The 17,979-nt window shown below is 52.4% G+C and overlaps 1 protein-coding gene across 1 annotated transcript in view; it reads left to right on the top strand.

The window, feature by feature from the left end:
• The window catches only part of STUM (stum, mechanosensory transduction mediator homolog), a 67,380-nt gene extending 58,750 nt beyond the window's left edge, over nucleotides 1-8,630 (top strand). The window contains exon 3 of the mRNA XM_033430370.2: nucleotides 1,626-8,630. Coding sequence (XP_033286261.1) covers nucleotides 1,626-1,660 — 35 coding nt within the window. The 3' untranslated portion in view covers nucleotides 1,661-8,630. The remainder of the gene's footprint in view (nucleotides 1-1,625) is intronic.
• Nucleotides 8,631-17,979: the final 9,349 nt, after the last annotated feature.

The following is a 17,979-nucleotide window of genomic DNA, read 5'->3' as shown; positions in this document are numbered from 1 at the left end:
GGAGATGAGCAGAAGAGCGGCCTTGGCTGAGATAGGGAGGGAAGGGGAGAGAGCTTCTTGGCAGTGTCTCACCGAGTGTGACCCCCAGGGAGGGGAGGATGCTCTCTGTGCGCTCCTGCAGTCAAGTCCACACGCCTGCTGGGGCTGGCCACTGGCCGCAGGGGCTGGTCACTGTGAATACTGGCCACAGCCCGCTTCCATCTCCTGGGCCGCACTGTGCATCCTCCCTCTTTTTATATCTCAGGCAGTCCCTCTGGCCTCTGTTTTCAGACTGTTTTCTCTTTCTCTTTTTCTCCTCTTCCTCATGCTGCCTAATAACCCTGTGTTGCTCCAAAGTTTCCCAAGGTGAGTCTGTTGGGGGATGACGGGCCACATGCCTGGGCTGCCTTGGGCCTCCCCTTCACTGTCCTGCCCTGCACCCCCAATGCACACAAACACCCCCTCTCCCAATTGGTCAACAAGCTTCTATTTTCAGAAGCTTCTTTTTTTTTTTATTTTGGAAAATGTTTAAACATAGACACAAGTAGAAGGCCTAGTACAATGAGTCCCTAAATGCACATATTGGCTTTAACCATCATCCACTCATGGCCACTCTGGTTTCATCGATTACTCCCTACATCTTCCTCTACCCCGAACAACTAAATTTGATGAATATCTGGTAAATAAAGTGAAAAACTACATGTAAGTCCACTGTTGCTCCTCTGTGGGCTGAGTTACCAGCTAATAGAGGTAACCACTCAGCAAATTCCAGACTTATAATTTCACCCTTAAATATTTCAGTAGATGTCTTTTTTTTTTTTTTGTGGTACGCGGGCCTCTCACCGTTGTGGCCTCTCCCGCTGCGGAGCACAGGCTCCGGACTCGCAGGCTCAGCGGCCATGGCTCACGGGCCCAGCTGCTCCACGGCATGTGGGATCCTCCCGGACCAGGGCACGAACCCGTGTCCCCTGCATCGGCAGGCGGACTCTCAACCACTGTGCCACCAGGGAAGCCCCATAGATGTCTTTAAAAAAAAAAAACCCACAATACCCTTTCATGCTCAAATAAACTAGCATCAGTTCCTTAATATCAACAGTGGTCAACTTTTTCCCATGTCCTTGTAATCATCACCAAGGCTTTAAGGGCTCGAAGCCATCAGTCGCCTTGGCCTGTGTCAGAGGCGTCCAGCTGATGGAGCACGCACACTCGGCTCCTGCCTTGTGTACGCTGTCTTCCTTTTTAATTCTTTCCTCCTCTCGGTCCACATGCACCAGATGCCCATCACTTGGGGAAGCCTGCCTGGTACCTTCTCCCAAGGCTCCGCGTTGGGAAATCACAGCAGACCAGTCTGCTGGGGCCACTTTTGTGCAGTAGCTTCAGGGGTGTGGATTCAGGAGCACAGTGATAACCTTCCAAGCCCCACCAGATCTGCAGCAGACACGCTCCTCTCATATATCCCCCACTAAACCCAAAGATCCACTGTTCTCCATTCATCCCTTTGTTTCCCATTAAAAGCCAATGACCTTGGCAGTCATTTACACCTCTGTGTGAATAAGTTCTAGCATATTCTAGTCTGGGGGCACCGCCTGGAGAAGTGCTGAGGGAACCGGGTGTCTGACCATCTCTCCTCTGCTTCTTCCTTACAGGCTACAAGGAGCAGGGCATCCCACAGCAGCTGTGAGCCCGGGCGAGCCACTGAGAAGCCCAGTGTCCCGGAGGGCCACGTCAGGCAGAGGCGGGCACGGGGTCTTCACATGTTCTCTTCTGCCGCTTCCCGGGTTTGGAGTGGAAAGAGGGGACTTAAAAATATTATTTATTTTGAAAACGCATCTGCTTCTCTCAGCAGGCTCTAAGGGCTACCAGCTCCTCCCGCTGCTCCAGAAAGCCCTGTAGTGCAGACATGCAGAGCATCTGGGTTGGGTGGGGAGTGGGATGGAGATGGGAATGCCTAGAGAGAGGCAGGAGCGCCCCGACTCGGCCCGCTTCGCGTCACCCGCCGCCCACTGCGAGGGCGCGAGGGGCCGCCAGTCCAGGCAGCAGTGGCCCTGTCCAGACGAGCAGGGCTCGTCAAGGGGCAGGACTGCAGTGGACACCTCCTCCGGGTCCCCAGGCCCTGCCAGATTGGTCTTCTGGGGGCAGCGGGAGTGAGGATGGACAGACTCCAGCCCAGCGTGGAAAGGCCTGCTGTGCCCTCAGCTGTCAGGGGGACAGATCTCTGCAGGTGTCTGCTGATCCTAATCGCAGCCCTCACCTCCTCGCCGCTGAAATCTCCAGGCCTGGGTGTGTTTGACCTTTGTTTCCCTGGGAAGGAGGGCAGTGGCTCCATTCCTGGGGCGAAACTGCTGGAATTGCCCGATGTTCATACACTAATTTACCAACCCGGGTTTGCATGGGCAGCCTTTCCTGTTATACGTAACACCATTTGGGGTCCACACCCCTTTTTCTGAAATCCTTGGGGCCGAATGGGTCTCTGACATGACGAATTTTGGATCTGAGGAGGAGAATAAGAGATGATTGCCATACATTTCCTTACAGCCCGGCAGAGTCTGGAACAGCTCACCACCATCAAACACGTGACCATTTCTGCAAAGAAACATGTGAATAGTCAGACTAATTAGGATCAATAAAACTGTAAATAGCCTTACCTCAGTGCAGGTCAGATTTTGCCACTAAATAAGCTATGGGAGAAAAGTCACCATTTGAGAGCTTTGGCGGTTTTAGGATTGCAAAAAACAGAAAGAGAAAACAAAATTGTAAGGGGTGCTGGCCCTCTCTCTGAAAATCCTTCTTGCAAACAGATGCATTCAGGTGATACTGTTGGTGTTACACAGGGATTTCTCCTGTTGCAAAGGGACGGTCAGGCCCTTTAAGACACCTCTGTGAGTGACTGTTACAGAGCCGGGAGCCAGCGGAAGCTGTCTGATTCAACATCCATCAGAAATTAAGAGGACGGAGACCTACATGACAGGGACGAGATGGACATTTACATGTCTGTTTTCTTTTCATTTTCATTCTAATGTAGGAATCGCTAAAATGTGGGACTGGCCCAAAGCCAAGTTTTTGGCCTGACTGGACTTTGTGCCATTGGGTGTGTTTCTCTCCAAGGGGCATTTCCTATCCATCAGGGGCTCAGTCAGAATTTGGCCAGGGCTGGAGGAGTGGCCTGTCTGGCCTTTTTCCCCAAAGGCTTGGGGAGCCGGCCGCAGGACAGGTCCCTCGCTCCACCGTGAGCCCCTTTGCGAGCCGCTGCTTGCATAGTCTCTGTTCCTACAACCCTCCACCTGGCGCAGTGGCCCACCTACCCCATCCGCTGGGCTTTCTAATGACAGTCCTGCTGGGAAGTGGGCCTCAGGGTCCCTGTGGCCCGGAGAGCAAACCGGCATCCTGGGAGAGACAGAATTCCTTCCAGCCACTTGCTCCCCTAGCCCACCCTGGCCCTGACTCAGGGGTGGGTTCTCTCCTTGGCCTGATCCTACCCCGCTGTCCACTCCTTAGTTCTGATGAGCTGCCTGGGGCCGGGTTGCACTTTCTGGACACCTGGCAGTGTCTATCTCTTCCCCCTCCTTTCTTCCTGGTACCAACCTGGGCCTTTGCTGCTCCTTTCACGTTTGGCAGCCTCTGTGTTTTCAAGGTGTGGGCTCAGATCTGGTTTTATCCAGAAAGTCAGAACCTTCTGCTGTGTGAAGACAGCATCCTCCAGGCCAAGAGGAGAGCAGGCTGGCGGCTGGCTGCTCTCGAGGAAGCGGCGTCAGAGCACGGAGCCTCCCCTAGAATCAGATAAAAACAGCTCCAGCTGAGGGAAGTAACTCCGGCCCACGGCCCGTCACCCCAAACAGCTCCCCCGAGTTTGCTTGACTCCCCGGAGAGATGACAGGTATCAGGAGGGGACGGCCCCCACAGGGAGAGGGGGGATCTTATTTTCCTGGCGTGGCCAGGGGTGGCTGCTAAGGAGGTAGAGAAGAGAGAGCAATTTCTGTCTCGTGTTTAGTGACACATTCAGACACGGGTGGAGTTTTCTTGAGTGACAAGTGTCACCATGTGTCCCAGTGTGGGATGGCTTCATGCCAGGGTTTGTGTGCTTGGAAGGACATCTCCCCTCCTACCCCCCGGTCCCCGGACCCTCCCCTCACCTGCGGCTGCTTCTCCAAACTTGAGAAGACACCAGCCTCAAGAGGCAGCCCCTTTCCAGGTAACTGACGTGCAGAAGAGACCAAGAGGACCCCAGCCCGTCTTCTGAACAATGCGTCTATGAGGATTGCCAGGCGGGTGGAACGGCTCAAAATAGCTTCTCTCTGAGTGAGACCATGGTCTCAGCATCATCATCATTAGATAAGGAACAGCGGCTGGTGTCCTGTTAGTCCCCTGAGCTGGCCGCTCAGGCTTTTAGATGGCCAAAGTTAATTTCTGAAACACCAGCCGGCTGAAAAGCATGGTTCTCTGGCCAGCAAGAGCTTGGTTCACACACAGCCCTTTGCTGACAGATCCGGGCTTACCTCAGTGGTACAGCACAAGGGTGATGGTCCAGAAGCTCCAGGGTGCATTTCAGGTCCAGCCATTTATCCGTCAGAATTCCGTAGGACAGTCCTAGGCCACGGGTGTTCAGGGCAGGGATCACAGGCACACAGAGAACTTCACAGTGAATGAGATACTCCCAGAACCTCATTATGACACTTGGAACACAGTGGCCATTCCCTTGGGCCAGAGCAGGATCCCGGAGCAAGAATCAGCCACCTGGCCGCCTGGGAGTGTCTTGCGGACGGTGGACACAGCTGACCTGGATCTTAAGATCTGAGCCCAAGCCAGGACTTCGGGCCGGGGAGGCCGGGGTCCCCGTGGGGAGCAAAGGGGCGGATGGCTCCCGGCTCCGGTCTGGCACCCCTCCCGCCTGCCGTGGCGCTGAGGCTGCAAGCAGGAGCCCTCCCGCGGCCCCTGCCTGACGAGCAGCAGGCCTGGCCTTGGAGCCAGCCTCGGGCTGCACTTGAGGGAATGTAAGGAAGGGACACGAGGCCCTCTCTCTGCTGCCTCGGACCCACGTGTCAGCCCCAACGACAAGGGCAGCCTCTAGATGCTGAGCCCTTGCCAGGCACTGTGGGGTGCATTTCATCTCCTGTGACCCTTACCGATAGCCTGCCGGGGAATCAGAGGAGGGGGATATCAGTGTGCAGGGATCGGAGGGGGTGGGGTGTTTTTCAGATGTCAGAACTGAGGCGACAAGAGAGGGTCCTCTCGGGGGGCAGTGCCCGGCCCACTCAGAAGTAATAGGGTGCCACCCTGCTGCCATCATCCTGGGCGGCCCTCAAACGTGCGCTCCCTTGATGAAGGAAGGCAAACCTGCCTGGTCCCAACACGCAGGACCCCGCCCAGGGGCTCCAGTCCCTGACCCACCGTGTCTCAGAGGCACAGCAGTGATTTCAGCCTCGTCTGGGCACCACCAGGGCTGAGGAGCTGTAGGGGGCACGCAAACGGGAAGGACGGAAAGAAAGAAAGCCACACGGCAATGTTTCCCCCTGGAGGAACGGGGACCCAGATCTCAGAAAGAAAAACCAAACACCAAGCCCTGAGGCCAGCGAAAGGCGGGACCGAATCCACGGGACCAGGAGGATGGCTTCCAAAGGCCTGGGGCTCCGGAGGCGGGAAGCAAGGGGCTGGCTGACAGTGGTCTTTCTGGGCCGTCCTGGCTCTCTAAAATTAAAACAAACAAAGACCTGACATGTTTTCTTTAGTGAGCCCCCATCCCTGCCCAGACAGGTGAGTTTGTGAGGGTCACTTCAGTTCTGCCTGGATCCACCTCCCTCTGGGCCGCTGGGCCCCAGCCAGGGCGGATCCTACCCTGGGAGAAGCTGGGCCATGGGCTCCAGGCCCACCTCAGGATTTAATGACACCGGCTGTTTTTATCCTGTTAGTGATGTTGACAGAGAAAGCCTCCTCCATTGTGTGATTGAGATGTAAATCCTCCAGTTGTTGGCTGCCGGGGCTGTTCACTGCTATTGCTACTCCCTCTGGCCGGCTTGCTTAGAGGGCTTTCAACAGGGGCATCGGAGGTGGAGGAACACTTTTAAATCACCAGCCGCCACTTCGGCCACACTGACCCTCCCCAGAGACCATGACCTTGGCAGTGGGACGAGCAGTCTGAGGCAGTTGCTGACCCTCCGCGGACACACACTCCCCCGTGGAACCTGGCCTTTGCCTCTATGGGCTCCCTGTGCTGGCCTCTAGTAGGCCCACCAGGGGAGGCTCCCTGTTTTGCTTTTATGCATTCAGCAAGCGCTCCGTGGGCACTGAGTGGGCCAAGCAGGTCCTGGGCGTGGCCTCGGAGGAGCAGCTCAAAGATACCACTTACCTGGTGAGCAGCATCTCTAGAATCCCCACCTCCACAGGTGGAATAGCAAGGTGAGTGGAGGTCCAAGAGAGGAGATGCTCTCCAGGGCCTGGGGCTGGAGCCTCTCCCCCGCAGAGAGTTCTGTGTGTATTGGAGGAGACAGGAGTCCAGGCTGTCAGGGGAAGGGAGGCTGAGGTCAGCCTGAGCAGGTGGCGATGCCCGGGGTCCTGTATTTTTCATCACTTTTCTTCCCGTTGGATTCTTAGAACTTCAGAACGCTCTTGGGCTCAACAGAGGTGTGGAGGCTTACGCTCAGATTCTCATGGATCCACCCCAGATCCCACGTGGAGACAGGATGAGCCACTCTGCTGACGGATGGGGGAAACCCCAACCAGAGTGACCCCGAATGTCCCCCGAAACCCCGGGGGTGAGTTCCAGCCTCAGCGCTATTCGTCTCTCCCAGTGTCTTGTGCCTCAGTTTAAAATCTGTAGCTTGGGTACAAGGAGGGGCTTGGGCAACCGTCATCCTTCCCACTCCTCTCAGAGCAAAGGGCTTGGAGGACGAGCCTTGTCAGGCGAGGGCCAGGGCCAGGGCCAGGGAGTAGCCGGCCCCATGGACTTAGAGGCCAGGACTCTTCCTAGTAAACAGAAACACTGGCCCCCCCAATTCTGCTCTCCCTTCCTGATTCTGCCCCAGAGAGGGGAGGTTGACCACAGGGTCCCACTTGTGTGTCCTAATTTCTGGTACAAGTTGTCTCTCACTTTTGATTTAGCTGTGGAATCTCTGTTCCTAACCCCTCTTCCTCCCTGTCTGGATTTGCCAAAATGCCAACCACCCAGGCTGGTCCGGACTCTACGGTCATCCCCGACCCCGCACCTTCACCCTGGAGTGAGCAGAAGCACAGACACATGCACACCCCTGCCTGTGCACACACACAGCGCGCACGTGCACACTCACAGCCCCTTTGATGCTGGGAGAAGTCAGGCCAGGGTCTGTCTGGAGACTCAGGATTGGTACTTACCGTCTCCAGAGGAGCCCCGTGCCCCATCCAGGAGCCACCTCCCTTCAGCAGGGCCTCTGGCCGGTGGTACTTTTGCCGTTGTCATCCCCATCCCAGGCCCAGATGCCCACACTGTTTCCTCTCCCTCCAGGGCCCCTGGTCTTGGAACTCTTCCTCCCAGGGTCCACGGGCTTAGCACCCACACCTCACCAAACCTGGCTGTGCTCAGCCCCACGCCCCAGCTTGGCCTTCTGTGGGAGGGGCAAGAGGAGTCTGCCCAGAGAAGAGGGGACAGTGGTCTCCTTCTGGGCTCTTGTAGGACTGCAGACAACCCTGTCCTCTGAGGTCCTTTTCTGTTCCTACAACCCTCCCACCAGCCCCGGTATAGGAACCAGTGAGGAGAGAAGGGGGACAGAGGTCACGTCCACCCGACTTTCTGGCCCATGTTCCAAGCAGGGAGAGGGTGACGGTGGCTCTAAGTGGCCTGGGCGCCCTGAGGGAGCCCTTGGCCGGCCCCCTTCACAGCCTAAGCTCCATGCTGTTGTACGTGATGCCATTTTTAAAGAAAACAACATACATAGAAAGTGGACTGGTTCTGTTGCTTATCAGCTGAATTTATATATGGATGAGTGCTGTGATTTACAGTTTTTGATTCCGTGATTGGCTTTGTTTGGGTCGCTCTTCTTTATGTTAAATTAATCGCCGTACGGTTCTATTGTTCTCTGGCAAGATCTACTCCCCGATCTCCAGGGCATTCTTGTCTCACTTCTACCCTGACCATTGGGAGCCCACCCTACCTCCACAAGCTTCCCCTGGGATCCAATCCAGCCAAGGGGCTTTTCCAGGCCATGGCAATGACTGGAGCCTTCCTCGGTTCCAAGAGAGGAAGAAACTTCTAATGCCACAGACTAGGGAAGCTTCCAGACTTGCCCTGGCCCAAACCTTGCAGCCTGGGGCCCAGGCCTGCCTGCAGCTTAGCTCCCACAGACCCTCAAAACCCAGCCCCCACTGGCGGACCTGCCCACTGCTGCTGGGTCTCTACAGCGCCCTCTAGGCACTGAGCGGGGTTCCAGTTTCTCCAGCCTTCTGCCAGCTTTCAGATGCATAATTCGAGCACCTTTACTGTACATGTAATGAAAAATACCATGTATGACAATAAAAACTTGTGTACATATCTCCATGTACATATTTATATATTCCTATTATAAATGTAGAAAGCATGGCATCTCTGACATTCCAAGTTTGTGTTTTTTTAAATCCCGGAACTATGGCTTTGGAAACCTTTTCTTCCTTTCCCTCTTTTCTATGTAATAAACACCCATGTGACCTTTCTGGTGGCTTCTCGAGTCCCTGTGTCCTCTCGTTTTCAGAATTGGGCAGATCTCTGACTGGTCCTCGATGCCTCCCTCCTTCTCCCTCAGCAGCATTTGCTGTCGGTGTCCTTCCTGTCACGAAGGTTGCCCTTCTCCGAGGCGGGCCTTGCCTTCCTTCACACTGCTTCCTCGCATCCCCCTTCTCCTGGGAGGCTTGTACAAGTTACTCCTCAAAGGCCCACATGTTTGGTAATCTGATCCCTTCTCAACCTGGAGTTTGCGGGCTAAATCGAGTGTTGGGCCCAGACTGGGTTTTCCAAAAATAAGTGTACAGATGAAACTCATTTTCTTCTGTTGATTGCCAGACGGGTTGATGAGGGACGTGTGTATAGAGTACTTATTTGTCCAAGTCTCCGGTGTAAATAAGAAGCTGGGTAAGGGTGGTTAGGAGAACTTATAACTAGCGGTTCAGTTGTAACAAGGGACTGGTTGAACGGATGTTACCTTGGAGGGAATTTCAGGGCATGGCCCGTGGCCCAGTCGGTGTTCTCTTTAATAACTGAATGAAGACCTAGAGAGCTTATCCAATGTGCTGCTGAAGGGAACTAAATATATTAGACCAATCAGAATTCAAAGAGCTCTCGAGAGGCAGAGGCCATCTAACAAGATGAAATCTAATAGCGTGAAATGAACAAGTTGTGCTTGGAATTAGGAAGGCTCCAGGCTCTCCCTCGTGCCAGGGGAGCATCTGACAGGCGGCTTGGCACTCAGCAGCAGTGCGGTGTAGGTGACAGAACAGAACGTCTGATTTCCGATGCCTTAGGAGCAGCAACCTGGGGTCCAGAAAGAGGCCACGTCTGCAGTGCTGCATTCAACACCGGGGGCTGTGGGAGGTGAATCCCCACGTGTCACCCCAATACTCACACCCCAATGGAAAGGCCTTGCCGCTCGCTGTTTCCTCAGGTCAGCCTGGGACCCCTGGGGCCTGCCATCCTCGTCCACTTGTCGGGGGCATTTTGGGGTGTCTACTGAGAGATGCTGCCATCTCGGGACCTTGATGCTGCTGTGGCCCCAAAGAATGAATCTGCTGCAAGGTACACCTTCCAGGGAAACTTCATGCTCAACCTCAGGGACTGCTTCGAGGCCCCAGAAATGCCATCTGTGCCTAAGGGTTCACTTTAGTCACTGCTAAAACCAGGACGCAAAGCTCGAGGCAGCATAATGACCGAAGACTCATCACGGTTGCCCAGACACCCCGGGGAGCATTTCTTGACAGTGTGCATCTTCCAAGTACTTAACTGTGCTCAGGTTATTCCAGGAATGCTTTTGGCTAGAGACTGCTTCCTGCAGAGGGTTCCGGCTTCAGGGGGCTGGTGGGAAGGCACAGTGGGAAATGAAGTTAGCAGCATTCTCCAGCCCTGCTACGTGACAGAAAAGAACCCTGGGGGGCACCGACATCTCCTCTCCCCTCCCCGCCGCCACCTGCTCATCCTGAGGAAGGTGACGTGGTTGAACCTTCTAGTGCCTCTCCTGGAGGGTGAGGAACAGTGTCCCCCAAAGAGACAGAGAGTTCTCAGAGCCAGAGGGAAGGGGCTGTGAAAAACACAGAGCCATCTGCTGTCCAGAAATCCCTGCACTCCCAGAGCCCAGGCTCTGAGGGAGATTTGTGGTCGCCTGTAGTCAGTCACAGGAGGGGATGCGGGAGGATACATGGGGGGCAGGAGGCGGGGGGGCCGTGGTTGGGCTGTGGATCTATTCTGAAGATGCATGGCCTCCGGAGCAGAAAGAGAGCTGGGGCAGAGAGCATGCTGGGAGCAAGGACTTAACTAGGACTTGTTGTCACTAGTGAGAGGGACTCAACTTGAATCAGTTTATGGAAAGGAGGAATGGAATGGAGGGAGGGAGGGCAGAGGTGCTGAGGAAGCAGCGGGCCCGGGCAGCTCCTTGAGCAGGAAGCTGAGTCCTGTACGCATGGCTCCTCTCCCCCAGCCCCATGACCTGTCCTCAGCCCCCAGCTGGCCAGTGGCCCAAAGTGCTGGAGGATGGCCGCCAGCTAGGTCACTGAGACCTCCTCACACAGTGACATAAATAAATTAGGAATTACTGAGATGGTCACTTGGCGGGTAGCAGGGGGCAAAGGGGGATCCCCTGCAGAAAAAGAGGAGACAGAGCAATGTCTGGCCACGTGAGTGGGGTGCCCTTTCATGGCTCCGGGGGCAGCCCCATGTCCTGGGCCCAGGGTGCCTCAGGTACTTCCGGTGCCCACCCACTTGCCAGTTTCTGTGGGGCGCAGCTGTGCAGCCACTCTTGTGGCCTTGGCCCTGAGTGTCCTTGTGCAAAACCTGGAGACCTGAATGGCCCCTGGGTTAGTGCCCCCTCCGCCCACGATGCTGAGTCCAGGCCCCGCGACGGGCTCTGGCTCTGTGGAGGGTAATCAGAGGAGGGGCTCAGAGCAGGAGCCTGCAGCTGTCTCTCCAGTCAGGGTGGTGATTATTTATATTTTTGTCAAAAATAGCTATGTTTAAAAAAAAAAGAAAGAAAAAAGCTCTAGAAAGCAAAGAAACTTTTAAAACTAGGAATGTCTTCAGTGAAAGAAATAAGCACTTTCCAAACCCTTTGAAGCCGTCCCCATCTCCTGAGGTTCCGGGCCAGGAGGGGAGCCCAGCAGTCAGGGGACAGAGGATTCACCTCCGCTGCTGCTTTTAAGTTTCTGGGGAAACTTGAAACACATCCAGAATCTTCTGAAAAAGCCGAGGTGGTGATGTATAGATTTTTATTACAAAGAGGTCAGAGTGGTGGCTTTGAGCATCCTGTCCCCCCAGCATGGGGGTGCCCCCAGAGTCGGCCGCCTGTTCCCTCTCCCTGAGCGGAGGCAGCCCGCCTCCCCTCTCCACTCAGATCCTCGCTGGCTCCCAGGCCCAGCTCAGGAACCGCACCCACCGGGGCGAGACAAGACTGGAATCTTCTTTGCTCTGCTCTCCACCTGCATTTCCCAGGGGCCAGCTCCTCCCCTGCTCAGCGCATGGGATTCTGGGGGAGGAAGCCACTCCCAGACCTCCCCCCACCCCAGACAGGCCCATAGCATGTCCCTCTTGCTGGGCTGACCTGCAAAGATCCGGCTCCTTCCTGAGATCTTTCTAACAGGAGTACGGGAAAGCAATTTTTCCTCCTTGGTCCTGAGGCGGTGGTTCGTCAGCCCAAACCTGCCAATGGCCAAGGTGCCCCCACTCGTGGAGACATGAGGATGGAGGAAGACATCAGCACACAGGGAAGGGTAGAGGTGAAAGAGGGAGGGAGGATGCCACCCGTCACCCCCAAGGCAGTACCAGCCCTGCCCATCCCACAGTTTAAATGCATGAGCCACCTGTGCGCCTCTGCCCTCTCTCCCTCCCCCCTCCCTGTCTTTTTTTCTTTCTTCCTTTTCATAAACTTGTTCAAGTTGAGATTCTTTCACTCACACGAAAAAATCCTAAGTAAATATTTGCTCCCAAAGCCTCCTCTGACTCATCCTATCTTCACTGTTCTTCCCACCTATGAACAATAGCCACCATCTACCGAGCTTCTACAATGTGTCAGACACAGACTCGATCCTTATGTACATGGCATGTACACATACACATACATATATACACACACTCACACACACGTGTGCATGCGCCAGGCCTGGGCACACGTGTGATTGTTTTCCACCTGTGACAAGTGATGGGTCTGGCTCCTACGTGTTTCAGGTTTTCAGCTCTTCCAGCCCCGTCCTCCCAGCTTCCCACTCCTCCTGACCCCTCCTGTCTCACCTGACAGTAGTGGAGAACACTATTTAGAAGAAAAAACGTAGGTGTATATATGCACAGTGATTTCAATGAAAAAAATTTTTTTTACATTAAAAAGTTCCTGGAGGGCTTCCCTGGTGGCGCAGTGGTTGAGAGTCCGCCTGCCGATGCAGGGGACACGGGTTCGTGCCCCGGTCTGGGAGGATCCCGCATGCCGCGGAGCGGCTGGGCCCGTGAGCCATGGCCGCTGAGCCTGCGCGTCTGGAGCCTGTGCTCCGCAACGGGAGAGGCCACAACGGTGAGAGGCCCGCGTACCTCAAACAAACAAACAAACAAAAAAGTTCCTGGGAATTCCCTGGTGGTCCAGTGGTTAGGGCACCGCGCTTTCACTGCCTGGGATCGATCCCTGATTGGGGAACTAAGATCCCACAAGCCTGATGGCATGGCCAAAAAATAATAATAATAATAAAATAAATAAACAAATAAGAAGTTCCAGAAAAGGTTAACATACATACAAAACCCCTTTCTTTTCCCACCAATAAAAGATTGTAAGTATGGACCCTCCAGGTGGGTGCAGGGCCTTTGAGCACGTGGCGAGGCACCAAAAGCATGCTGGGAGTTGTTAGCTGGTGAATAAGGAGCCAGTTAAAGAATAAGAAACTAAGGCTGAAGGCTCACGACTTCGGTCTAAGTTTCTCCTTTCTAGCCGTTGCGAGAACTGCAGCCAGAGGTTAGTGTTCCAAAGTCCCTGGGAATTCTCTATGATTCTGGACCCTCAGCCAGTGTCCTGCCGTCCAGCCCCACTAAATTCTCCACAAAGCAAGGCCAGTGGCCCAAGTCGCTTCACAGAGGGAACTTGGTTTCTCAGACATGAAACTCTCCCCCAAATAGCACCAGCTCCGATCATTTTTTTATTTCCCTTGTGCCATCTCTGGCCCTGTTCCGGAGAAATTTCATTGCACGGGGAAGGAAGAGTTAGAAGCAGCAAGTTGCTAATTGACATGAAGCACACCTGCATATTGGCCCCCGATTCCACCTCCCACCTTCTACCTAGAATGGGAAATATTCTGTGCAAAGGACCATCTCGGAACCTAGGACAGGAGCAAAGTTTGTGTCCGTTGGCTTCCTGCCTGTCTGAAATGCTGGTTACTAGTCATGAAAGTAAGCACAAGTCAAAGAATTTCATTTGGACCAGAAAGAAGCTAGACAGAAAGAGAACAAACAGATGGAAGAAGGTGGACAGCCAAGCCTCTTGAAGCGATGGTGACACTTGGGACTGACCAGGATTTCCAAAATGTCTCTCAATTTCAGCGAAAGCATTAACCTACAGGCTCTGTTCTCTCTTTGCTGTGAGACCCAAGAGGCACTGTTTGCTGTGGCCGTATGGCAGCCCAGAGTCCTGAGGTCCCAGGTCATTTGGGAGCATGCATGGAAACATCTGAGGGTGCCGCACTTTGCAGAGGTGGGGAACACTGCATGTGCCAAGGACCACGGTGTAAGGAAAGAAGTCACTGCAGGTCACTGGCCTCAACTGCTCACTGGCCTCAAGGTCCCAGCCTGGGAATTGGTCTGGCCGTCCCCGTGGAGGTGGCCTGCCCTGAGTGCCCAGCTGGAGAGATCAGATTCTCTACTGACAGTAGTTTGGTTTGAGTGGTGAAGGTCGAGACCGTCCCATTCAAAACTCACCTCCCCAGATTGCTTTCCACATTCATTTCCTGTCAATCATGCCATTATTACATCCTCTTCAGGACACAGGCAGACCATCTGTTTTTGCAGGATTTGATGCAAAAAAATTGAGCCTTTAAATGTATCTTTTTCACTATAATAGCAATGCATGTTCATGAAAACTTTTTGGAAAATATAAAAAGGCAGTTAAAATAAAAGCTTATTTGTTGGTTGAAAATTACTTTTCTGCATGTCAAGTGGCTCTTCATAAAATCTCAGAGTTGGGAGGGAGCTTGGAGGTCACGGTGCCGCATCCCCTACCTTTTCTGTGAATCCCCCCTACCGTCAGCCAGATGAGTGGTCATGAAGCTTCTGTGTAAATTCCTCCAATGACCAGGGACTCACTACCTTATTCCTCTGTGGGATGGAAAGAGAATTGTGAGAGCCTGTTGGGTGAGTCATAACCTACTTTCCTGTAACTTCTCCCCATCAGTCCCAGTGGTTCTTTCCAGAGCTAAAGAATGAGGATAAGATGGGAGTACAGGAGGTCCTCTCCCTCTTCTACTAGATAGCCAGCCCCTCGATTATCTGAAGGTGTCTCTCTTGTCTCCATCTCCCCTTCTCTTCTGCAGGGTAAATACCTTTGGTCCTTTTAACCGTCACCCATGTGATCTGGATTCCAGACATGCCCATGTTCTGAACAAGGAATCCTAGTCCTTGTGTTTTATTTGTTTGTTTGTTTTTTTGCGGTACGCGGGCCTCTCACTGTAGTGGCCTCTCCCGTTGCGGAACACAGGCTCTGGACACGCAGGCTCAGTGGCCATGGCTCACGGGCCCAGCTGCTCCGCGGCATGTGGGATCTTCCCAGACCGGGGCACGAACCCGTGTCCCCTGCGTCGGCAGGTGGACTCCCAACCACTGCGCCACCAGGGAAGCCCGTCCATGCGTTTTGATTGCTGATAAGTATATGTGTGTGTAGGTGTAGAGAGTGGGTGTCTCACCAACTAGATCGCAAGTCCCAGTGCCCCACCATCCAGGACCTTGAGATTAGAAAAGAGCTGGGGTCACCACAGCTCTGTCCTTGCAATGGTCACCTCACTGCCCAACACAGGTTTAGACATAGCCATGAAATAAATGAGTCCTCAGCACCCACCTCGGCCTCCCTTCCTGAGTGATTGCAACCCCAGGCTTAAGACTCCCCACACTCCTCACACCTGAGAGAGCCTGAGCCAACTCGCACCCTTCCCTGCAGATGCTAGAACTTTCAGCCCTGTCACTGCTGGCGCATCCACTCTGTTCTCTCCCGAACGAACGGGCCAAGAGAAGGAGCCTCTTCCATAGCCACTGTCGCCTGCCAGAGACAGGTGGAGGAGAGTGGATGCTGGCTGGGAGGACTCCAGCTCCTCTCTGGAAGGCCCTGCTGCAGGAAAGCCTGTGGCTCTTTCACCGGGGAAGGGGCTCTTGTCAACCTAGTGCAGGGGAAGCCGGAAACTGAGTAGGGAGGAAGGAGAGAGGAAGGGAGAAGCTTAAAATAAATAAGGGGCTGCAGAGAGAGAATTCACTGACTGGGATTCTGCAGAAGAAATAGGGGAGGAGGGAGGGAGGGAGGGAAAGGTCAGGATGCCATTCCTTTCTTTTTAAACTGAGAGGCAAGTCAAAATGTTTCTTTCTTCTGTCCCTGAGGGTCTCGCCTCTGAGTGGAGTAACACAGTGGGAAAGGACAGGACCCACTGAGCTACTAACTAGCTGAGTAAGCTGATGCCTATCCACGACGCCTCTGAGCTTTGGTGTATCTTTCAGGCATATCAACCAGAGAAGCAGAGCCAGTAGGAGACATAGATAGCAAGGAAATGGTTTAGGCAATTGTGGCAACTCCAAAACCTGCAGGGCAGACCACCAGGAAGGGCGTGCTGGAATGCTTGGACGTGAGCAGACGCTACCATGCACAGGTGAAGTCGCTTCTCCTGGGAAGTCTCAGTTCTGCTGCTATGGTCTTTCAACTGATTGAATCCAGCCATCCAGGTTATCTGGGTTAATCTTCCTTACTGAAAGTCAACTGATTATGGACTTTAAACACATCTATAAAATACCTTCACAGCAACATGAGGTTGACACACAGAACTGACCATCACACTTGGTTTCTGTAAATAATAACCATGTTTAAGGATAAATGAAATAACACTTGCACAATGCCTAGAACAGAGCTGATATAGAGCAGGCAAAGGGTAAAGGGTGATGGTGCACAAAAAAGAAATGTAGAAGGAATTAGTCCAAGACACTAACAGTGATGCTGGGTGACTTATTTTCTTTATGTTCCAGCCTTTTTTATTCATAACAGAGATCAATTAATTTTTCAGTCAGGTTTTTTGAGAAATAATTTACATAATTCACCCTTTATAGGGAATAGTTCTATACACAGTCCTATGTACAATTTGTCAGTCACATACAGCTGTATAACCATGACCACCATGAAGGTATAGAAGAGCTCCTTCCCACCAAAGAGTTTCCTGTGTTCAAGCCCTGCCCCGAACCTCAGCTTTTCGCAACCACTGCTGTTTTCTGTCACTGTAGCTTTTACATTTCCAGGATGTCGTATCATGAGAATCATATATAATTATAACTAGAATAATTGTTCCTTTCACTTAGCATAATGCGTTTCTGGTTCATCCATGTCGTTGCCTGTACCAATAGTTTGTTCCTGTTCATTGCTGAGTAGCATTTCACTGTAAGGATAACCACAGTTTTTATGTATTCACAAGTTGACGGAGATAAGCAGTTTTCAGTTTTTCATGATCGTGAATAAAGTGACACACATTTGGGAATGTTCTTGTGCGAACATAAAATATTCATTTCTTTTGGGTAAATACGAGAGATTGTGGGATTGTTGGATTGTATGACAAGCGTATGTTTATTTTATATGAAGTTGCCAAACTATTTTCTAAAGTGACTGCACCATTCCCTTCAGTATCCCCTTCAGCAGTGAGTCAGAGTCCCACTTGCTCTGTATCCTCACCAGCACTTGCAATCACAGTTTGTTTTTTGAAGCCATTCTAATAAGTACGTAGTAGCAGTTCATTATGGTTTTAATTTGCATTTTCCGTATGACTAATGATGTTGAGTATCTTTTTATGTGCTTATTTCCTATCTTATTTGGTGAGATGTCTGTTCAGATGTTTTGCCCATTTGGTGGAAGGTTATTCGTTTTCATATTGCTGAGTTTCTGATGCCTATCAATGGATGAATGGACAAAGAAAACATAGAATAGATATACAATGGAATAGTATTTAGCTTTAAAAGAAGGAAATCCTGTCATGGGCTATAACATGGATGAAACTTGAGTACATTCTGCTAAGTCAAATAAGACAGTCACGGAATGACAAATACTGTATGATTCCACTTACACAAGGTATTTAAAGTAGTTGAACTCACAGAAGCAGAGAGTACAATGGTGGTTGTCAGGGGCTGGATGGAGAAGGAAACGGAGAATTGCCGTTTAATGAGTACAGAGTTTCAGTCATGCAAAATGAAAAAATTCTAGAGATTTAGTGTACAACAATGTGCATAGAGTTAACAGTAGCATAATGTACATTTAAAATTTTGTTAAGAAGGTAGATTTCATGTTATGTGTTTTGTACCACAAAAAATTTTTTTAAAATATATTCTGGATACAATGGTTGCATCCTCTGTCAGATACGTGTTTTGCAAATATTTTTTCTCAGCCTGTGGCTTGTCTTTTCATTTTCTTAACAATATTGTTAAAAGAACCGAAGTTTTGGGGACTTCCCTGGTGGCACAGTGGTTAAGAGTATGCCTGCCGATGCAGGGGACGTGGATTCAAGCCCTGGTCCGGGAAGATCCCACATGCCGCAGAGCAGCTAAGCCAGTGCACCACAACTACTGAGTCCGCATGCCACAGCTACTGAAGCCTGCATGCC

This window comes from Orcinus orca, chromosome 1 (genome assembly GCF_937001465.1).
Source record: "Orcinus orca chromosome 1, mOrcOrc1.1, whole genome shotgun sequence".
Classification (NCBI taxonomy): Eukaryota; Metazoa; Chordata; class Mammalia; order Artiodactyla; family Delphinidae; genus Orcinus; species Orcinus orca.
This window is presented reverse-complemented; position numbering and strand designations above follow the sequence as displayed.